The sequence below is a fragment of the Bufo gargarizans genome, chromosome 7, assembly GCF_014858855.1.
Source record: "Bufo gargarizans isolate SCDJY-AF-19 chromosome 7, ASM1485885v1, whole genome shotgun sequence".
Lineage (NCBI taxonomy): Eukaryota > Metazoa > Chordata > Amphibia > Anura > Bufonidae > Bufo > Bufo gargarizans.
The window spans coordinates 70872974-70897622 of NC_058086.1; the positions used below are offsets into that span (position 1 = coordinate 70872974).

A 24649-nucleotide genomic window follows, 5' to 3' on the forward strand; every position below is an offset into this window, starting at 1 on the left:
GCCGCTCCATCCCCATTGACTATAATTTGGGCAGGTGTGGAGTTCCGGCGGAAGCACGGCAGCGCACAGCGAGAGGCTGCCGGAATAAAACTACGACATGTCCGACATTTATTCCGGAAGCCTCTCGCCGTGCGCTGCCATGCCTCTGCTGGAACTCTGCACCACCACCATTATAGTCAATGGGGATGGAGCGGCAGTCCGGGGGCAGACGGTCACTAGCGGCAGGACGGATCCGACAGGCTGTTCACCCGACGGAGGTCTGTGCTACTAGCGAAAGTAGCATAACATATGAATGGAGCAATTCTTTTTACATATTGGTGTGGCCAGCTATATACCCTTAGATTGGGATTTTTCATGATGAGACACTAATCATTACATCTTTTAACTTCCTAGGTAGTAAAGGCATACACAAAATCTATACTTACAGGTTTGGGACTATGAACCTTCAGCTATATTAGAATATGTTCATTAATGGGTCCAGTTATTTTATGTTCACACCAAGCCATGACCTGAGTTGATCTTTACGTAGAAAACAGTGACCGTTTGTCAAAAGAACACAGCCATTTATAGAATTTTTGTTAACTATTCCCATAAACACAATGTGTCAATAACTAAGGCCTAGTTCACACTTTAGTTATTTGACCAGTTATTTCCATCAGTTATTGTGAGCTGAACCAGGTGCGGGTCAAAAACCCAGAACAGGTGCAGATCTTTTCATTATACCTGATCTGTGCGTAGACTTCACTACTGGTTTTGCTCATAATAACTGTTGGAAATAACTAACCAAATAACTATTACGTGAACTGGGTCTAACCAGGTAGCATCTCTGCAGCTATTCCAGAGTGACCATAGGCCTCTTGGCTGGTTCTCTAATTAGTGTTCTCCTTGCTTGGGCTGTGAGTTTAGGTGGGCAGCCATGTCTTGGTAGATTTTCAGATGTGCCATACTTCAACTTTCGAATGATGGATTGAACAGGGCTACATGAGATGCTCAAAGCTTGGAATACTTTTTTTATGACCTAACTCTGCTTAACTCCTCTCCACAACTCTATCCCTGACCGATCTAGTGTGTTCCTTGGTTTTCTAAAAAAAACCTCTGAGGCCTTCACAGAAAAGCTGTAGTTATACTGAGAATAGATTACACACAGGTGGACTATATTTACTAATTTGGTGACTTCTGTAGGCAATTTGTCACACTGGATTTTATATAGGGGTATCAGAGTTCAGCAGCAGAATACAAATACATGTTACACTTTTCAGATTTTTATTTATAAAAATTTTTGAAAACCATGTATCATTTTCTTTTCACTTTACACCGACATACTTGCTACTTTGTGTTGATCTATAACATAAAATCCCAATAAAATACATTTAATCTTGTGGGTGTAACATGAAAAAATGTGGAAAAGTTCAAGGGGCATGAATACTTTTTCAAGGCACTGTAATTATTCTCAGTTTAAAATTTGAGTTTGATTGGCTTAGACAGTGAAGAGCATGCATGAATGGAGTCAAAGACAAGGATAGTAATAAAAGTGCCCTTTTAAGTCAAAGCAGTTTAAACATAGCAGAAAAGTCAAAGTATTTTACAAGACAGAAATTTCATTGTTGATGTCTGTGAGCACAATTTGTTCTTCAAGCAATATTACCCAACAAAAGATAAAATTAATGTAGACTTTAAGAAGTAAAACAAAACAGGTGACCCCAGCAAAGATAATATAAGGAAAAGCTGTACATTTTCATAAGTGAAAGTGATGTAATTTTGATACATTTGTTTCTACTTTTTAATCACCATATTTTCAATTAACAATTGAGTATTTTTCTTTTTTTTTCCCTCTCAATTTTCCATATAGACAAATTATATTTTTGTTATGATAAAAAATGTTGTGTTCACCTCTGTGAATAGGCAATCATAACAGAACATTTGCCCTATTGATTCATCCATCTAAAATATAGAGTTTTAGTATGGATCTCTATTTTAGACTCCATTAAAAGTTAGAGATGGATCTATATTTTGTATTTTGTAGTAAATGTACAAAATGTCACTAATTTCTAAAAATAGGAAGTCTTTGCCCAATTACGATCAATAATCCACCACTTTTTTTTAAAGCTATGTCCTTGATATTCTAGTTCAGCTTCCCATGGTAATGGTCAGCTTGTTCAGCAACTGATTGGTCATGAGACGGCTAATCCAAATATAATGTCTTAGGCCAACCTAAACATAAGACTCATTGATACATTTTAATGTATTAAAATGCAATTTTAAAACATTTTAAATTTTTGAAAGCAGCACCTGGGTTTAAATATTTTTGTAATGTAATATAATAAAAAAAATTAGTATCATCCCTGAGTTATTAAAAATGTATGGTGCCACTTGCTGTTTGTTCTTTTCCGTATATCGCTGTCTACCTAGCTGAGGTGGTTGGATATGCTCAGTTCCATCCTTCAACTGCCATCAGCCATATATACTGTTGGCATCTGTGATAGGTACAGAGAGAAAGGACTCACATCCTGAGCTGTGGTAGGCAGAGACTGGCAGCAAAAAGGACACACTCCCTGAGCTGCAAGCTTGAAGTAAACGATGCTGAGCAGTTGGATAATTGAATGGTGAAATCTCCGGATCCATGTCAAGTACAGGGCTGGTTCTAGCTTTCAGTTTTTAGATTTATTTATTTTTATTTTTATTATATAGCACTGACATATTCCACAGCGCTTTAAAGACATTAAGAGACTGTCATGTACTATATGATGTCTGGTTTTAATTTTTTTCCATTAATAATGGAATAACCCATTTAATCCCACAACTATTACACATTTATATTTCAAAAAAGCTGTTTTCATATAATTTTGTACTCTAAAAAGTAAAAATGCACACTTATATATATTTAACCATCTTTACAAATACTTTAACCCAGTTCTTGACATGTTGTAAAAAAATAACAGAACTGATACTCACCTGACCAATCCCCCTCCACTGCTGTTCCAAGGATGCTGGGTAACCATTGCACTCCACTTCCTGCTCCCATTCCAGACACATCAGGATATGACTGTGAATGCAGTTCAGCAATCACTGACTGTACCAATGACTTGGCTCGGCAATTTGTTGGCGCATCTGCATTCATAGCCATTCTCCTATTGTGTTGAGAACAGGTGCAGGAAGTGAAGACCAATGAGGAACTTTGAGCCCTTGGCATCACTGGCTGAGTATAAGTTATATTATTGTTTAAAGTATATGCAGCACCTGTGACAACATTATTCTTGCTGGAATATTCTTTTAAAATATATTTCCAGCTCCAAAGCAGATCTGTGTGCCTCCCTGGTTATAGACTGAAAACAAAGTCTGTGTAGTCTGATACTACTCTTAAAGCTACTCTACATGAGTAGAAGATTGATTTGATCGAGCAACTAAAGAGTCGTTATTCGATTCAAACAACCTTTTAGATGTGTAAAAATTTGTAAGTGTGATTGTGTAATAGATTGCATGTCAGGCAAACAGTTACATCTATACTAAAAGTTAATTAACTGTGTGGGTAGTGTTGAGAACAAAAATGGGATTGTGTTATACCCTTACAGTTGCGAAACGGGTATGTTAACAATTGGTGCAAAAACCCTTTGTTCCAAATTCTCTACCTTCAAAGGCCACCTTTCCTCCTGTATACAATATCCATTTTGTCTTCAGTTGAGACTACACAGTTGCAAGATGAGCTTGTGGGCAAAATGTCCCCTTGCCAAAGAAATATTGGATTATGTAATGGAGGATTGTGGTGTTTGATGTTTGGCTAGTGAACATTCGCTCGGAGCTCAGAAGCGGGAAAATTAAAAAACAGTTTTCAAAGTCTTTCCTCCCACTTCAATTTGACCAATAAGAGAACACTTGAAGGGGTGAACAAATTTTGAATCCACACCCTTTTGTGCTTTGTGAACATATTTACAGCTGAACTTATTACAATGACATGGATGGTGTAATGATTCCAAACCCACTGTGGATTCATCTGTGGTGTAAACGATATCTGTTTGTGGAATTCTGGATGACGAATGATAAGTGTATACACCAGCGATCATAAGAACAAAAAAATTAAACAATTATCACTTGTGGTTCTATGCTTTCATCCTATTTGATAATTGATCACTTTTGCTTGATTTTATAAATTATTATCTACTCGTGTAAAGGGACCTTTATATTCTTTTTCATCTGCCCCCTACTTCTTGCTAATCTACCAAACAAATGTTATGAAACCATTAGTTAGATCCTGACCTTTATAGAATTAGTATTAGTGTACTATTATGACATTAAATCTTTACTGATGGTATCTTCAATGCTTTCCTTTTCACCTTCTTCCTGTCAGTATCTTGATGTTTTCCTGCCCAATCATGTATTCAAATCCCATGTCTGTCCCTTAATTGTTTATACCTGATGAAAGCATCAGTTCAGTTCAGTAACATGTAATATCTGATAAAAGGCGTAAAACTTAATCTACACAAACCGAGCAGAGATATAATTTACTATTACCCTGGTGAATGGGCCAAACATCGGTGGAACCTGGACTTTTATAATATCAATCATGATCCTCTTGTGAATCTACTATCTTCTTGTGAAGCTGTTCTGGCCAGCTCAGCCCATATGGAGAGCAGCTAATGTAATGCTATATTTCTATTTGAAAACTGGTGTTGTCTTCACTAGACTAAGATTACCCTGAAACAATGTCCAAATAATAATCTGTAAAAACATTGTCATAACTTCAGCAGTTGAAAATTAGTTTCATTGACCAAGAACCACACAGGAATGTCTTCCTACAGGGTTTTATGATTGCTTTATCACACAGAAAATACAGACATTGTATGGAGAAATAAAATGTAAGACTAACATCTCTCATTGCATAATTGTACTCTCATTCCAAAGATAAGTTTCAGTGAAATTCATAGACTTATTTAATTAAACCCCCACTGTTTTTCTATCGGCTTGAGCAGTCCCACACTGTGACAGAATGTGAGCAGTAAGATATACCATATTTTCCCTATGAAAATTTCTAAATTTTATTGTGGCCTACATAAACTAAAATAGAGCATAAAGGTAAAAGCATATAAACAAAGAAACTGTTAACCCATTCAGAGATGAGCACATTTCTTAAAATTCATTTAGAGTCTGATTCATCCGAATAGACTTTTTGAATGAATCAATTCTACACAAATCAAAATTACAATGTCTTGAAAAGCCTCTAACTCATTCAGATTTTAAGAAATTCTTTGGGTACAATTTTGATTCTGAAGAATCAATTTGCTTATCACTGCCTTCAAATAAAAAACATGGATATGAAAAACAAAGATGGGCAAAGGTAGGAAGTAAGAAGCCAAAACCAGAAGAACAGGGACTTATTTTGAACATTGGTGGGAACCTGGAGAAAATTGTGCAAACTGATTACCAATCCGGTATCACCCACCTGATATTGTAGCTAAATTACTGTATATCCAGGCACCCAAGTGTGTGATGGATATACTGACATTGTCCATGCTGCCTATGTCACATCTGATGGGATTGCCCCATAATCTCGTATTTTTGGAAAGCTAAGAAAACACACATCTATGACATTTCTTCTTCTCTAACTCCCAAGCTAGTCCTACTGAACCTTCCTTATTTAGACTGTAATCTTTCCAAGTAAATCTTATCTACCCTGCTGAGTATGACTATGAAATTATCCATCATCCCTCTACTGGCTCAGCAAGGAACCACCAAACATGTGGATTGAAAAAGTAAAACAAAACTTCCACTTGGAGGAAATATCCAGCTGGGAATCCAACTTGCATGATAAATTTGCCAATCTGTGAGCCCCCTGAACATCCTGGGCTTTAACCTTCTCTTCACAAGTCTACATTTTGAAAGAAGGATCCCCAGAAAATAAGCTAATCAGGTATTCCTGCTGCTTGAACCCAAAGCAATCAGCACTCATTTGCTTGGAGGCTATAATTCTTCATGCTAGAGGTTGAAACTGCTTTTCTCAGCCTGTGGGAGGATCAGTTTGTTTGCCTCTAACCCTGTAAAAATTGATCGCGCTGCCTTATGAGTGTAGAGTTCCAATCTCAGACCCTTCTTTCCAATGTTCAGGTTAATCCACTTTGTAGCCAAACAATTGGTAACCAGAGTCTGGTGCATTCATGTACAACAGCACCCTAGTGGGAAGTTATAGCACAAATAGTGAAGTTCCACCAGGTAGTTCCGCAACCAACAGGTTTTATTGTACTGTACTTACAAAATATCATAAAATGCAAGCCTAAAATCAAATTGCTTTCATCAGAGATCCACCCAACCCGGGTTTCGCCAGTCCAGCTTTGTCAGGGGAGATAGTGTGCACCTTCGCAGGTGCAGTTTTTATTGAGCCATGGTCTCTTCCAATCACATGACCTCCCAGAGCCTATAAAGGCTCACTATATTCAATTCATTCATAATACACAAGGCATCCAAGAACAGCGGCGACAAACCACCCCCCCACCCACAACTTAACCCCTTATACCTTGACAATGCCTCAAAGAAATCCACCCACCCCTAGCAATTTTTTCTTTATTCCACCAAACACGCTTCAGATCGAACTCAACATTGAGTCCCGCTGGTTTTAAGGTTCCTAATTTATATATCCAACCAACTTCCTTTTGGTTGATATTAGCAACAGGATCCCCTCCCCTCCAATTCCTCTCCACCTTTTCTAAACCACTAAACTTCAAGCCCGCCAGATCTTTACAATGCGCTAGCTTGAAGTGTAGTGGAACTCTATGATCCTCTTTGCCCTTCCTAATGTTCCCTATATGCTCCTGCATAACTGAAGACCCGACTGCAAGAGCATATAGGGAACATTAGGAAGGGCAAAGAGGATCATAGTGTTCCACTACACTTCAAGCTAGCGCATGGTAAAAATCCGGCGGGCTTGAAGTTTAGTGGTTTAGAAAAGGTGGAGAGGAATTGGAGAAGAGGGATCCTGTTGCTAATATCAACCACAAGGAAGTTGGTTGGATATATAAATTAGGAACCTTAAAACCAGCGGGACTCAATGTCGAGTTTGATCTGAAGCCGTGTTTGGGGAATAAAGAGAAATTGCTAGGGGTTGTGTCGCTGTCACTATTGACCCATTTAGATTACTATGCAAGGGTAGTGGGTGGATTTCTTTGAGGCATTGTCAAGGTATAAGGGGTTAAGTTGTGGGTGGGGGGTGGTTTGTCGCCTCTGTTCTTAAATGCCTTGTGTATTATGAATGAATTGAATATAGTGAGCCGTTATAGGCTCTGGGAGGTCATGTGATCGGAACGCTGCTATGTGTTTTTTTCATGAATGGAGAATAGGGGGATAGTAGTGTATGTAAATTATATGCTCTGTTGAGTTGATGTATTTTTCTATTTTGTTTTAATACCGCTGGCCCTTGCGGTCTTTAGGAATTATGTTCAGTATTTTTATTGCTTGAGTTCTGCTGAACATCCCCAAAAAAATAAAAAAGGTTGAATTAATGGGCGGTCTTTGGAAAAGACCATGGCTCAATAAATACTGCACCTGTGAAGGTGCACACTATCGCCCCTGACAAAGCTGGACTGGCGAAACCCGGGTTGGGTGGATCTCTGATGAAAGCAATTTGATTTTAGGCTTGCATTTTATGATATTTTGTAAGTACAATAAAACCTGTTGGTTGCGGAACTACCTGGTGGAACTTCACTATTTGTGCTATAACTTCTCTCTAGGGTGCTGTTGTACGTGAGTGCACCCGCCTCTGGTTACCGATTGTTCGGCTACAAGGTGGCGGGTCTGAGATTGGAACTCTACACTTATAAGGCAGCGCAATCAAAATTTTCTGGAACTTAAAACAAAATGACAGTGGCTGGCCTATTGCGAGCAAATGGATCAGGTATTATTTCTTTGTTTTTTTTATTTAAATTGTACACTCTGTATTCATGTGTGAACGTGGCATCTGGTGAGTACAATGACAGGGGGCGGCGCAATTGCCCCTCCTTGTTATTTAACCCACTACTTACAAAGAAATGTGCTCTATATCGAGTCATTTGTCACAAAACTATTATTATTATTTTTTATTCGGTGAAGCAGCCGAATCAAATTTTTAAATACTTCCTCATCACTAATCTCTACACTTAACAACTGTCACTGTGCTCCCTATTTGATACAAGAAATGAGGGGGAAGGTAATTCATTATTATTTGTTTTGACAAATGCAGCTCCTGTTCTGCAGTTCCTGTAATGGAGAGTTCAAGCATGCTGCATCAGTATATCCTGATCTACCAACTGTGACAAGTGAACAAAAAGGAGAGGAAAATATAGAATGTTATGTCAAGTGCTTGAGTCAAAAGAGGGTTGATCATGACTAAGTTTATCAGAAGAAGGGCTGTGGGAATAATCTAGTCATGGACATGACACACAAAGCTCCATAGGTCACTGATATTAGCATGCCCTGCATTAGTGTTGAGCGCGAATATTCGAATTGCGAATTTTTTTCGCGAATATCGCAATTTTGAGATTTCGCGAATATTTAGAATATCGTTCTATATATTCGCGAAATCGAATATTCCTTTTTTTTTTATTGTTATATTTTTTTCTTTCCCACTTCCCTAAAGTTGTTCTTACCTGTCCTTTGGATTCCTGGCTTCCTGGCTGCTCCAGTCAGTGCCCGTTGCCGCTTCTTAGCACTGCTATATTCCATATTAGCTAAATTACAATCTATATGTGTATTTTACGAAATTTCGTAATATTGCTCTAACTTCGTCTTTTAGAATATTCGTAATATTGCTCTAACTTCGTCTTTTAGAATATTTGTAATATTGCTCTTATCTCGTCTTTTAGAATATTCGTATCGTAATATTCTAAAAGACGAAGTTAGAGCAATAGTAAGAATATACGCAAAAGTTGAAATTGCGATGCGATTAATATAACTCAAAGTAATCGCATGGTGATTTCAACTCAGCACTGCTATATTCCATATCATGGAATATAGCAGTGCTAACTTAGCACTGCTATATTCCATAATATGGAATATAGCAGTGCTAAGTTGAAATCGCCATGCGATTACTTCGAGTTATATTAATCGCATCGCAATTTCAACTTTTGCGTATATTCATAGGAACGTTGCCTTATAGCAGGAGTAGGCAACCTCCGGGTCCCAGCTTTTGTGAAACTACAATTCCGAGCATGCTCCATTCATTTCTATGAGAGTTCTTAGAAGAGCAGATCAAGTATGCATACTGGGAGTTGTAGTTTCACAACAGCTGGGAGCCGGAGGTTGCCTACCCCTGCCTTATACTATCAAAGAAAAAATTTGCAATACGTGATTGATTAAATCGCATATTATTCGCGATAATTGGAATAATATGTGAATATTCGATTTTGACGAATATAACACGAATATTCAATCGAATATTCGCGAAATATCGCAAAAAATTGAATATGGCACCTCCCGCTCATCACTAGCCTGCATTAGCATGGCCTGCCAATAAAAACAATTAAAAAAACAGCAATAAAAAAGAGTAGCTCCTGTGGACATAATTAAACTTTTTTTGCATGGAATATTCATTCAGATCATAAATACATACAGTTAAAAAAAAAAAAACTCTAGCAATGCATATAGAATCTTCACCTTTCAGTGACTACTGATTGCAAATTACGGTTTCCACTTTATAAATCCATATTTTTCAGCAGACTTACACTAAACATATGTATCAAAATTGTGTTACTTGTTCCTTTTTTATTTTAAGCATCAACAATGGGGACTGGTGTAGATCCAGCCGCAACCCAGAAAAATTTGCAGAGAATCGGCCAAACAAAAATCAATGCACGCAGTGGTATTTGTCCATCCAATTCTCTTGGCATATTTACCAGGTTGCAGCTGGATCTCCGCCAGTCCCCATTGTAGCCAGTGGGCATTCAGTCAGCATCTGGCAATGCTGGATCCAGAGAGCTCTGGAGGCTGTTCCCTGCTGGAACTCTTTACCGCTAGTGTGGAACTAACCTAAATTGGTTCTTAGTGTTCTTGCAAACTAGTTAGACATCAATCAATATTAAGATAAGTTAATGATCTCTTATTTTACAATCAAAAGTAAAATGAAATCAACCATAGCTTCTGGATTATAGCAAGATTATAAAATCCTTTGGAAATCTTCTGGATTTCTTCTAGATATATTTATACCATTTTACCTTAGAGGGCCACTGAGAGACATATCTAAAGTTTTTATTCTTGTGGGTCTGAGTGCTGAGACCCCCACCGATGGCTACAACCAGGAGAGAGAAGCATGCACATATTGTGCTCTCTTTGCTCACTGTAAAGGATGAAATTGAGATGGGCCTATAGATTTCTAATAGGCCTGTCTCCTGCAGCGAATAAAGAGAGCTTGTCTCTCTATTTGTTGTAGAAATCAGTGGAAGTCTCAGAGCTCTAATATCCACCGATCAAAACTTTCTGTACTCGCTATAGGGGCTTCCATCTTGCGTGAGCTACCGTTAACAGCATATACAGTAGTGATATGCCTTACAGCAGGCACATAGACCATAGGAAGTTGTAGACTGGAGGACTTATAGCCTTTTATGGAAGATCAGTGACCTGTGCAAAGGTCATTATGAAAGATGAGCAAAGTTTTTAAAAATTCTATTCGGATGCTTCGACTAATTTTTTAAAGAAATTTGCTTAGCTCTGAATTAATTTGTCACGAAGCGAGATAAATCAGCTATACCGTAACCTGCAGGAAAAGTGTATCTCGGTGTACATCATTGGGCATTGCAGCAATATGCATATCTAGTCCTTTCAGGTAGTGAAACTGTTAGTGTGACAGGCAGATGGAAACCCCAATAACAGTAGAATTAGACAGATTATTCACCCCAAATTGAGAATCAAGGGTAATAGAATTGCTTATCTATTAACAAGGTGGACACCCCAATAAAAGTAGAACAAGACAGGTTATTCACCCCAATTTGAGAATCAAGATGTAATAGAATTGTTTATCTATTAAACAAGGTGGCCACCTCACCAACAGTAGAACTAGACAGGTTATTCACCCCAATTTCAGAATCAAGACCTATTGGAATTGCTTATCTATGAAACAAGGAGGACACTGTTCAGTTAGATAGCTCTTTGCCCTACACAGGGATTGTTGCAAGTTGTGCTGTGTCCTAAGCAGCTTATTCACCCCTATTTGAGACTCAAATCCTAATCGAATTGCTTATCTATTAAACAAGGTGGACACCTGAATTACATCTCCTGGGTTAGATAAGCACTTTCTGGCATAACAGGAACACAGTTCATACAGGCCCAATGTAGTGCAACTGGCTACAAACAGTTTTATTTGTTTATAAGCAGTTCCAGAAGAAAAATACAGAAATAAAATCCTTGTCCGTCTGGCCCCTAACTAAACAAAGTTCTCCTACCTAACAAGAACTGAGCCTACTGCATACAGTCCCAAACAAAATACAACAGTGTGTTACTCACAGCAGTTTGTCCCAGATACAGAGAGCCATCAGCATCTGAACTCTCTTAGTTATAAATCAAACTCTCCATTCTGCTGGTGATTAGCCAGAATCATCCCAAATACCTGGAGTGGCTAACTGAAGTATGGACACACCCAGCTTTCTTACTGCCCTTACCATGAATAAGACAGGAACCTGGGCACCAAAACAGGGAAGCTGACAACCCTGCTCCTGGTTACTATTTGAATAGTTTCTCTAGGACATCCTTTAGTTGGGTTTGGTTTCGTTAAGATTTTTGTGGATGTATCTATCCGTCTTATCATAGTCATTCTCCTACCCTTTTCCTTTCAAGGCTTCCAAGCATAGTGGTCTGTTCAGAAAATATAAATTAGACCTTCTGATAATATATCCACAGTCTCTCTCTGGTCATTTGCGCTTCAAGTGGAAGCCTTGGCTTGCTTTGAACAAGTATTTGCTTGCTTGATTATCTTTGTTAAATGTCTAATGCTTTCTTTCTTCCGCCTTTTCAATGTCCTGCTTTCACATCCATCCACTGAGAATACTGTAGCCTGAACATTACATTTCAATTATATTTTATGTATGCACATTGTGTAATTTGTTTATGGCATGCAGGGGAATCTAGGATTTGTTTTATCTTCATCTTCAATTCATGAAATGATCCTCCTCAGAAAGTATTCTCTCTTCCTTAAAACAGTATAAAATCATAATTTCTGGATATTTAAAGATAATGCTTTTCAAATTATATTTTTTTAATTAACATATGCACTACTGGCTATTTACTGCATAAATATTGTATAGGGCCACAATAATCAAATAAATACACTGTGGTATGCCTGGTACAGAGTCAGGGGAGGTGGTCAGTGACACTAGAGGGATTCGTGTTTAAGCCCTATTAGACTCAAAGTGCTTTAATTCTGCATGTAGTGTTTCTTTAAGAAAATTTATAGTAAATGATGTGCAGCGTCTTCTTTGCTTGGTATATTGTTTGAATAGAAATAGTATAAAGTAGTGTTTTGATATTTACAGAAAATAATAATCTTCCATGCTTATAATATCTTTATTTAAAATTTTTCTTCCGTTTCAGCTCAATTTCGAATTCAATAGCTGGGGGTGGATCTGCAACCAAAAAACTGGATTTTTGTAAACTCATATTTGTAACCCTAGTGAAGTAAAAGGGAGCCGCGAAACTGCTGTCCACGTGGACTGGTGCTGAAATCTCTCGTCTGGGAACCAGGCACTGCCATTCCAAGCCACGAGACATGGCTACAAATGGAACTAAGGCTGCAGATGGACAAATTTCTACTGAGGTCAGCGAAGCACCCATCACAAATGATAAGCCCAAGACCTTGGTTGTTAAGGTGCAGAAGAAGAGAACAGAAGATCCTGAGAGAGATACATGGAAAGGAAGGTTTGATTTCCTTATGTCCTGTGTGGGTTATGCCATTGGCTTAGGAAATGTATGGAGATTTCCATATCTGTGTGGAAAGAACGGAGGAGGTAAGATGCTCTTAAATCTATATTTTTATTTAACTGAGGGGAAAAAAATTATTAAATGTTCCATTCCGCCAATTTTCCTAATTTTAGGGGAAAGGAATTTCTTCTCAACTCCAATCAGGCAATCTGAATAACTAACGGGATCATCAACCCCTCTCTAGTAACTATAACCTATAATATTATTACACTCCAGAAATACATCCAGGTCCTCTTTTAGTGAATACAGCATCACCACCTCCTCAGGCAGAGAGTTCCATAGTTCCATAGTCTTACTGCTCTTACAGTAAAGAATCCTTCTATGTTTTACTGAAAGGGAAAATGTTCAGTTTATTTTATTATAGGAAACCGTCATCTTCTCTCCGCCTCTTGTAGTTCTCTGCAAATGTTCAGCAACATCTTTAGTCCTCAAAACTCCATCAAGAGCAATGCGTTAAATATTAGACTGGTTGATGCAGCTGCAGTCTACAATCAGGGGGAAAATCCAATCAAAGATATTTGACCACAATTGGTTGGGGATGTACTTATTGTATAGCTTGTACTTATGATTGGTCGAGGATGTACAGTATATTTATTTCGCACAATAAGTAGAGATGAGTAAATCGAATCAGACGAAGTAGAATTCGATTCGAATTTAAGGGATAATTTGTTTAGTAACAAATGCGAATTTCCTCGTGCTTCGTGGTAACGAATAGCAATTTTTCCTAAAATAGCAGCTACAATAGCGGCTACACATGTGAGGACATGGGGCAGGGAACTCTGTAAAGGCTGGCTGACCCATAATGCCATGCATGCAGCCAATCAGCAGCCAGCCAGCCCTGTGATGTCACAGCCCTATAAATACGGCGGCCGTCCTAGAGTCAGACAATTTCCAGCGTTCAGAGAGCAGGGACAGAGGTGAGAAGGCGCTAGGGACAGCAATTGGAAAAACCTCATTGTGAAAAAAAACTACTGAAAAAACGATTTATAAGTGCAGGGAAAGGAAAGGGAGGAATCATTTCACAGCATTTTAGTGCATAGAGAGACGTCAGAAAGAGCTAGTGACAGTACCAGAAAAGCGATTTGCAAGTGCAGGAAAAGGATAGGGAGGAATCATTTTACAGAATCTTAGTGCAGGGAGAGACGTCTGAAGTCATTTGGGACAGTGCTAGAAAAACCTCATTGTGAAAAAAAAAGCGATTCACAAGTGCATTGTACAGCTCTGGCATTCTAGCAGTTTGTTCTTGTTATTGGGGTGCAAGTGCTATGTTGAAAAGCCTTAGGTAGCTTATATCTGTGGAAAAAGAAAAATATATATACGCATTTCACTTCTGCAGTTACATTTAGCTACATTTGTGTAGAAAAAGTTTAGTGGCTTATTTCAGTACAAAAAAGGAAAAATATATACGCATTTCACTTCTGCAGTTATGTGGTGAAAGCGTTCAGTGTCCTATTTCAGTAGAAAAAGGAAAATAATATACGCACTTTACTGTTGCATTTATTTGTGAAAGAGTTTAGTGGCCAATTTCAGTACAGAAAGAAAAAATATATATATATGCACTTTACTGAAGCATTTATTTTTACTAAAAGCGTTTACTGGCCTATTTCAGTACAAAAAAATATATATTTTCAGTTTACTTCTGCAGTTACATGTGTTGAAAGCGTTTACTGCCCTATTTTAGTGCAGAAAGAAAAATATATACGCTCTTCACTGGTGCATTTATTTCTGCTAAAAGCGTTTACTGGCCTATTTCAGTACAAAAATCAAAATATATTCTCAATTCACTTCTGCAGTTACCGTATTTTTCGCCCTATAAGACGCACCGGCCCATAAGACGCACCTAGGTTTTTAAGGAGGAAAAAATAAAATAAAAAAATTTGAACCAAAAGGTGTGCCTAATGGTGTTATGTGGGATCTGGGGATGGCACTGTTATGGGGGGGTCGGTGGATGGCATTGTTATGGGGGTCTGTGGATGGCACGGTTATGGGGATCTGTGGATGGTACTGTTATAGGGGTCTGTGGATGGCACTGTTATGGGGGGTCCGTTAATGGCACGGTTATGGGGATCTGTGGATGGCACGGTTATGGGGATCTGTGGATGGCACGGTTATGGGGATCTGTGGATGGCACGGTTATGGGGATCTGTGGATGGCACGGTTATGGGGATCTGTGGATGGCACGGTTATGGGGATCTGTGGATGGCACGGTTATGGGGATCTGTGGATGGCACGGTTATGGGGATCTGTGGATGGCACGGTTATGGGGGGCACTGTGGATGGCACGGTTATGGGGGGCACTGTGGATGGCACGGTTATGGGGGGCACTGTGGATGGCACGGTTATGGGGGGCACTGTGGATGGCACGGTTATGGGGGGCACTGTGGATGGCACGGTTATGGGGGGCACTGTGGATGGCACGGTTATGGGGGGCACTGTGGATGGCACGGTTATGGGGGGCACTGTGGATGGCACTGTTATGGGGGATCTGTTGATGACACATAAATAGAATTTTACGCTATGTGTCCACAGACCCCCATAACAGTGCCATCCATAGAATGACGCCCAATAGGGATGAGGGGCCGGCATCCAGCTCTGTAATTACAGCGGGCCCGGTGCAGTCACTGTATTCTGCTACACCGGGCCCGCTCACTGTAGGAATCCTAACTGCAGGCAATGCTAACAGTCTTTTATCCAGCCTGTACTTACGATACTAACTTTCCGGCAGGCAGCGGGCAGGAGGCTGAACTGGTGGGCGGGCACCTACAACGTAACTCACTATGTCACGCGCCGGCTCTCCCTTCTTCATTCATAAAGTGGGCGGAGCCGGCGCGTGACATAGTGAGTTACGTTGTAAGCGCCCGCCCACCAGTTCAGCCTCCTGCCCGCTGCCTGCCGGAAAGTTAGTATCGTAAGTACAGGCTGGACAAAAGACTGTTAGCATTGCCTGCAGTTAGGATTCCTACAGTGAGCGGGCCCGGTGTAGCAGAATACAGTGACTGCACCGGGCCCGCTGTAATTACAGAGCTGGATGCCGGCCCCTCCTCCCTCATCCATGCCCACTAATACACCCGCCACCGCGCTGCGCAGCATGCGGTCGGCGGTATACAAAGTCAAGTATTCGCCACATAAGACGCACTGCCTTTCCCCCCACAATTTTTTTGGGGAAAAAGTGCGCCTTATAGGGCGAAAAATACGGTACATATGTTGAAAGCATTTACTGTCCTATTTCAGTACAGAAAGAAAAAAATATATGCACTTCACAGGTGCACTTATTTGTGGCATAAGCGTTTAGTGGCCTATTTCAGTACAGAAAGAAAAATATATACGCACTTCACTGGTGCATTTATTTCTGCTAAAAGCATTTACTGGCTTATTTCAGGACAAAAAACATATATTCTCAGTTCACTTCTGAAGTTATATGTGTTTAAAGCGTTTAGTGCCCTATTTCAGTACAGAAAGAAAAACATATACGCACTTCACTGGTGCATTTATTTCTGCTAAAAGCATTTATTGGCCTATTTTAGTACGAAAAGATAAATATATTCTCAGTTCACTTCTGCAGTTATATGTGTTGAAAGCATTTACTGTCCTATTTCAGTACAGAAAGAAAAACATATACGCACTACACTGGTGCACTTATTTGTGGCAAAAGCGTTTAGTGGCCTATTTAATTATAGAAAGAAAAAATATACGCACTACACTGGTGCACTTATTTGTGGCAAAAGCTTTTAGGGGCCTATTTCAGGACAGAAAGAAAAATATATAAGCATTTCACTGTGCATTTATTTCTGCTAAAAGCGTTTACTGGCCTATTTGAGTAAAAAAAGAAACATATATTCCCATTTCACTTCTTCTGATATACAGTACAGACCAAAAGTTTGGACACACCTTCTCATTCAAAGAGTTTTCTTTATTTTCATGACTATGAAAATTGTAAATTCACACTGAAGGCATCAAAACTATGAATTAACACATGTGGATTTATAAACATAACAAAAAAGTGTGAAACAACTGAAAATATGTCATATTCTAGGTTCTTCAAAGTAGCCACCTTTTGCTTTGATTACTGCTTTGCACACTCTTGGCATTCTCTTGATGAGCTTCAAGAGGTAGTCACCTGAAATGGTCTTCCAACAGTCTTGAAGGAGTTCCCAGAGATGCTTAGCACTTGTTGGCCCTTTTGCCTTCACTCTGCGGTCCAGCTCACCCCAAACCATCTCGATTGGGTTCAGGTCCGGTGACTGTGGAGGCCAGGTCATCTGGTGCAGCACCCCATCACTCTCCTTAATGGTCAAATAGCCCTTACACAGCCTGGAGGTGTGTTTGGGGTCATTGTCCTGTTGAAAAATAAACCTTTGCTGTGGTAGCCATGCTGGTTCAATGCCTTCAATTTTGAATAAATTCCCAACAGTGTCACCAGCAAAGCACCCCCACACCATCACACCTCCTCCTCCATGCTTCACGGTGGGTACCAGGCATGTAGAGTCCATCCGTTCACCTTTTTTGGTTGAAACCAAAGATCTCAAATTTGGACTCCTCAGACCAAAGCACAGATTTCCACTGGTCTAATGTCCATTCCTTGTGTTCTTTAGCCCAAACAAGTCTCTTCTGCTTGTTGCCTGTCCTTAGCAGTGGTTTCCTAGCAGATATTCTACCATGAAGGCCTGATTCACACAGTCTCCTCTTAACAGTTTTTCTAGAGATGTGTCTGCTGCTAGAACTCTGTGTGGCATTGACCTGGTCTCTAATCTGAGCTGCTGTTAACCTGCGATTTCTGAGGCTGGTGACTTATCCTCCGCAGCAGAGGTGACTCTTGGTCTTCCTTTCCTGGGGCGGTCCGCATGTGAGCCAGTTTCTTTGTAGCGCTTGATGGTTTTTGTGACTGCACTTAGGGACACTTTCAAAGTTTTTCCAATTTTTCGGACTGACTGACCTTCATTTCTTAAAGTAATGATGGCCACTAGTTTTTCTTTACTTAGCTGCTTTTTTCTTGCCATAATACAAATTCTAACAGTCTATTCAGTAGTACTATCAGCTGTGTATCCACCTGACTTCTCCACAATGCAACTGATGGTCTCAACCCTATTTATAAGGCAAGAAATCCCACTTATTAAACCTGACAGGGCACACCTGTGAAGTGAAAACCATTTCAGGTGACTACCTCTTGAAGCTCATCAAGAGAGTACCAAGAGTGTGCAAAGCAGTAATCAAAGCAAAAGGTGGCTACTTTGAAGAACCTAGAATATGACATATTTTCAGTTGTTTCACACTTTTTTGTTATGTTTATAAATCCACATGTGTTAATTCATAGTTTTGATGCCTTCAGTGTGAATCTACAATTTTCATAGTCATGAAAATAAAGAAAACTCTTTGAATGAGAAGGTGTGTCCAAACTTTTGGTCTGTACTGTATGTGATTGCACTCTAGTACGGTTGGCAGTGACAAGCAGGTCTGACCATCTATGGACTCCACCTTGTACCCACTTGCTTTCCTCCCAGACGTCTCAAGGGTACCTGCACATGTCCTTAAGGAGTAGGGAGAACTTGGCCCTACGATGTTGAAGGTGTCGAAGAAGGTGAATTTAGCTAAAGACCTGTTGCTTTAATCATCTAAGATTGCGCATACCTTGATTACCTTATCTCGGTGACCGCCCGGATAAACTCTGACAAGGCAGATCTTTGAGCAGGACTTCCCTCCTGCGAGTCCTTTACAGATCTCAGTACAGTGAGAAGTGACTACTGCGGTGTCTATGTCAGTGTCTATCTGCTTCCCGTCATGCTCCTCTGCTTGCGGTAAAACATAAAAGGGTGGTCCAGGGTGTAAAGCTGTGTTCTGTTCTGTGGTACTTTCATTCTGTGCATGTCACACTGACCTTACAGTTCCTGAGATGTTCTAGCGCAGCACCTGAAGCAGATGTTGTTTTCTTTGAGGAATTATTTGCGGTCCTTTAAAGACATCTTCCTGAAGGCTCTTCATTTTAGTAGAGGATGTGGTTTCTTGTGCAGGGGGCATTCTTTGGTAAGATCTTTGTGTTTGTTCTTTTCTTGAGAAGACTTAGACGGCCTGCAAGGAGAACCTGTGGAGGCAACGTAAGTTTTGTGGACTGCCACTGGTGTTTTATGAGGTTTGCACCAGGGGTAGTGGGACATGACAATGTAAAGTCAAAACTGGGATTGTTTCTGATCCTTGCCTGTTGAGTACCGAAGTCTACAAACACCACAAAGGGGGGAAATGGTACATTATGAACCTGTTTATAATGAAAACCATGTGCGATCCACTTCTCCTGTAGGTTATAAGGGAGTTTTTGGACAATCGGGTGACACCTCTGGCGGTATCCAGCAATGCTAGCCCTGGCAGATCTCCTTCTGCCTGAGCAACCTACACCTCTATTAACAAGTTGCTGAGTTACCTGAGCTTCTGGTGACCCCTACCCACTATTCTGGGAAAATTATCAATTCTCTTAAAAAAAAGTTTTTTATTTAGCTTCTATTTATTTATTTTATGCACTTATATAGCGCTACTATATTCCGCAGCGCTTTACAGACATTAGCATCACACTGTCCCCCATAGGGCTCACAATCTAAGGTCCCTATCAGTATGTCTTTGGAGTGTGTGAGGAAGAACACACAAACACGATGAGAACATAAAAACTCTATGCAGATGTTGTCCTTGGTCGGACTTGAACCTAGGACCCCAGCGCTGCAAGGCACCAGTTCTAACCACTGAGCCACCGTGCTGCCCCATTGACCCATAACACTCATCAATTCTTTCCCACACCATCTTAGGCCTTTGCCCGGATAGTTTATTTTAATGTCTCTGATTCTTTTGGCATGTTCACTAGACTCGCTTCCAAGCCACTTTACCAAGAGATCTAACTCCTCACTATAGGAAAGATCTAAGTCTCTTATGGTGTATTGGAAGGAGGCTCGCCATGCCCTGTTTTCTCAGGGCAATCAGTGAACTTTATAAGTCCTTTGGTAACCAACTACCATTTAGCAAAGAACTTATCAAAGTCCATGGCAGTATGGTTAGCGCCAATACTACCCGGTGTGTTGTTGTTATGCTGCGTGTGTGGTGTATCACCATACCTTTAAGGGGTGTCTGGCTTGGGGCAGTCTGTACAATACCGTTCTGATGTGAAGGGTGTCCCTTTAGGTTGAAGAGAAGGTTGTACGAGCTTTTGTTCTGTAGGGCGGTAGTTGTGGTCAGCATCGTATTGTCGCATACCGTCCTGCTTGAGGTACTGTGGTTCAAGGTAGGATCTTTGGCACTCTGTTTAAGCTGGCTGATATACTGGATCGCAGTTGTCATCTGTCTTGGGATGTTGATGGACATATTCTGAGACGCATGCTGTCTTTCTTCCAGTGATGCTTGCAGCCGCTCTTTCTCTTTTTTCTTTGACGCTTGCTCTTTCTTTAGTTGCATCTCTTGTGCTGCAAAGACCTTACTTTTGCTGCCTCAGCTTCTGCACGGGCGATAGCAGACTTTTCGAATATTGAAGATGTGCTAGAGCAGCTTGCTTGTGACCTGTTTTTTTCAACGCTGAAAAAATACGTAACTGGTAGTTGTATACAGAATTATCTATCACTGAAGTCAACTACCTAAAATATAACTTTTGATATGTAATATACTAAAAAATCACTGTGAGTCCCTCACACGGGGACTAATATACCAACAGACAAACAGACAATAAGGGGCTTAATTCCGGACCGAAGGATGGGTAATGGTGATGGAATAAGGGCAGGCCAAAGGGGTCCCTAGTATAACCCTAGGGTGTCCCTTACTTGTTCTCTGCCCAGAGTGCACCCAGATGGTGGGAGCACTCTGTCCCCGTACCTAACCTGTCTGTCCTTAAAACACCCCTACAACACAAATGGACCCTTATGGATGCCCGGGTCGAATAATGTAATCCAAAAATAACTACAATATGATTGTCTAAATAGATGGTTCTCGTCTCGACGCTTTTCTCCTTATAGATCAGGTTTGTCAGGAGACAACTAGAAATCAACCAAATCAGACGCTGCCCCTTTGCAGCGTATACACATTGACAATCCGAATAAGAAAACAAAATAAACCAAAATACTGGATTGTATTGGTTGGCACACTGCAGGTGGAATAATAAAGGCTTCCATCTTATTGGTATTGAATTACTATCTTAGTTTACGGCTGATGTAGGAATAAGTAAATGAAACTGATGCAGAATAATCTTCCCTGCACTCTCCTTACACTCTCCCTGCACTCTCCTACTCCAATATTTCTCTATTAATCATTTTCAGCAACACTGTCCCTTGCGCATTAGCGGTTGCCACGTCTCTCCCTATGCTAGCTAATAGGACAATGACAGAGACCGCATGGGACGAGATTTTTATAGGGTATGGCTATCTTTGGATTGGCTGGCTACATGGCATTATGGGTGGGTGACTTTGCATTCCCGGGATTCTTAATTTCACTTTGCTTTGTAACACGTGCAGTCACCATTTTTGGCAGAACTGAGTTGTGAATCAAAGTTTTCCTAAGCTCCTCTTTAAATGCTTTGCTCAACACTATTTAATAAAGTTGATCCTGGTGACAAAGCCACTTTAATTACATTTCAAACTGGGCAGGACACAATATTTTCAACATACAATGGTCTTTTGTGACCCACTTTAAGTTGAAACTAGACTCAACAATGCCTCAAACCCAGATCCAACCTATCAAGGCCACTTCTCTGGTAAAATAGCTGCATTAGTTGCTAGTTAGCAGCTATTCCTGGCTATTCCTATTCCTGTTATATTTAAGGACTTGTTTTATCTGTCTTAGTTATCTGCTTATTTTTCTTAATCTTCACTTTCTCTTATCGTGGATGACATTTTGGGGCTTTGTAACAGATTATTCAAGTTACAAAGGTTTCAACATACAATGGTCGTCCTGGAACCAATTAAAATTGTAACTTGAGGGACCACTGGGAGAGTCACTTATAGAGATTGATTTCTGTGGATGGTAGATTAAATTACAGCATACAATGTCAATCAGCTGCTTCTAAGGCCACCAGGATATTGTCATGCATTAAACGAGGCATAGACTCGCGGGGCAGGGATGTAATATCACCACTTTGCAAAGCGTTGGTGCAGCCTCATCTGCAATTTGCAGATCAGTTCTGGGCACCAGTACATAGAAAGGACGCACTGCAGCTTGAAAAAGTACAGAGGAGAGTGACTAAACTGATAAGGGGCATGGAGGGTCTTAGTTATGAAGAAAGATTAAAAGACTTGAATGTATTTAGTCTTGAGAAGAGATGTCTAAGGGGGACATGATTAACCTATACAAATATATAAATGGGCCATACAAAAAATACAGTGAAAAGCTGTTCCCTGTAAAATGCGCTCAGAAGACAAGGGGGCGCTGCCTCCGATTGGAGAGGAAAAAGTTCAGTCTCCAGAAGCTTCAAAGCTTTTTTACTGTAAGAACTGTGAAGCTGTGGAATGGACTTCCTCAGGACGTAGTAACAGCAGGAACAGTAGACGGTTTCAAAAAGGCGAATTCTTAAAAGTAAAAAACATTAATGCTTATGAAAATCGGTAGAAAACTGTTTCAATTCCATTTTGGATTCGCATCCCCACCTATTCCTTGGTTGAACTTGATGGACGTATGTCTTTTTTCAACCGTATTAACTATGCTATATATATATATATATATATATATTATTATTATTTTTTTTTATTATTATTATCATTTATTTTTTATAATGTGAGGAACAAAAGAGAAAAAATATGAGTCCTAGGAGTCCTTATTGTCATACACACATTTTCAAACCAATTGGAGTACTTTCAATTCAGGTATAATCGATTCTGGACCACATCGAATTGATCGACCGATTCGGCTGAATCAAACCAGAATCAAATGTTTAAAGATTTACTTATGTCTGTTGATGACCTATACTCAGGATAGGTCATAATTAGGAATTCAGTGGGGGTTTGACTCCAAGAACCCCCTTGGATCAACTGTTTGAATTCAATGCTTATTTACATGCCACCTACATTGTAGCGGCAGTGCAGGGTAATTACAGCGTCATCTCCCATTCAAGTGAAATAAATGAAAAGCTATAGTTACCCTGTACCACTGCTAAAATGGAGATGTTAGGCATTGAAGAGAATGCAGTGGGTGCATGACCCAATGATCCTTTCAAACAGCAGTGGTGCCTGAAGTCAGACCCCTACTGATCTGATATAGATAACCTATTCTGAGGATAGGTCATCAATCTCATGAAATCGGACAAATGTAATTTCTGATGTTTATTATATTTTTGTACATACGGATATTGTAGTATGAAGACAGGGTTTACCAAGTTACCACTGGATTCATGTTTGTTATACTTTACTATTACATCTACCATTTGTTTGCAATAGACAGAAGGACTTGTTGATTTTGGACTGAAGTGAGTTTTTCATTATTTTTTTCATACATAACCCTGAATGTTCTCCAGGCACACAGCTGTATAACCAACTAAAAGTTGCATCAAACTAATCCAAAGTAATGATGGGTTGTTCTTTTACTCCATCAACATACATAGTAGCATAGTAGAAGCATGGTTAACAATTTCTGTCTGCCTAAATTCCACGATGAGCTCAAATCTTGTTAAGATGCTATTATTGTTCCCATGCACTATAATTCTTGGCTTTATACCAGCTATAGAAAACATCTGAACACAGCTAAAATACTACTATACTGGCAGATATTGCAATTCAAGACTTTCATTCCAGAAGTAAAATTGTACAATGATCCTTTCAGAGGGGATGACATTTCTTCTCTAATATTGGTTGGCCAATTGCTATAAAACCTCTAGAATCGATGGTGCCTGCATACCTACATGTTCAGTACATTGCCATATTCTGCTAATATTTTAACCTGTGGCTTCTCCGATGACGAGCCAATTAAAGTGATTTCCTACTATATTACCGATTCTGTACAGTTAGCAGTCACATGTGATAAAAATCTGATACTCTTATTTACTATACATTTTCCAAAGGCAATCATACAAACAATTCTCCATCTCTACTTATTTCTTAGAGGTTTAAGTGTGCAAAAACCACATTAACATGTGAATAGATAGATCTGTATAAAATACTGAAGTTCATAGTTCTGCCACAATTCACATAAGGATCAGCGGCAGTAAGATGCCATGCAAAGGTCATACAATGTTTCAAAGGTACAATGTGGAACAAATATAGATTTTATTGGCACCATTTTTGTGGTACATATGACTTTTCGATCTCTGTTATTCAGGGGCGTAGCTAGAAATGACTGGGCCCCATAGCAAAAAAAATTATGGGCCCCCCCTCCCGGATCTCCCACCCCCACATACCTATCGGACCTCCCACCCCTTACAGAGCTCCCACCCAAACACCCCTCCAGGACCTCCTACCCGAACATCCCCCTAAGTGTCGTCCACAGATCCCCCCCTCAGTGTCGTCCACTAGATCCCCCCCTTCAGTGTCGCCCACTAGATCCCCCCTTCAGTGTCGTCCACTAGATCCCCCCCTTCAGTGTCGTCCACTAGATCCCCCCCTTCAGTGTCGTCCACAGATCCCCCCCCTTCAGTGTCCTCCACAGATCCCCCCCCTTCAGTGTCCTCCACAGATCCCCCCCCTTCAGTGTCCTCCACAGATCCCCCCCTTCAGTGTCCTCCACAGATCCCCCCTTTCAGTGTCCTCTTCAGTGTCCTCCACAGATCCCCCCCTTCAGTGTC

At 40.2% G+C, this 24649-nt stretch overlaps 1 protein-coding gene across 1 annotated transcript in view; it reads left to right on the plus strand.

Moving 5' to 3' along the window:
- Window positions 1–12712: 12712 nt before the first annotated feature.
- The window catches only part of SLC6A1 (solute carrier family 6 member 1), a 117851-nt gene continuing 105914 nt past the window's right edge, over window positions 12713–24649 (plus strand). The window contains exon 1 of the mRNA XM_044300887.1: window positions 12713–12950. Coding sequence (XP_044156822.1) covers window positions 12713–12950 — 238 coding nt within the window. The remainder of the gene's footprint in view (window positions 12951–24649) is intronic.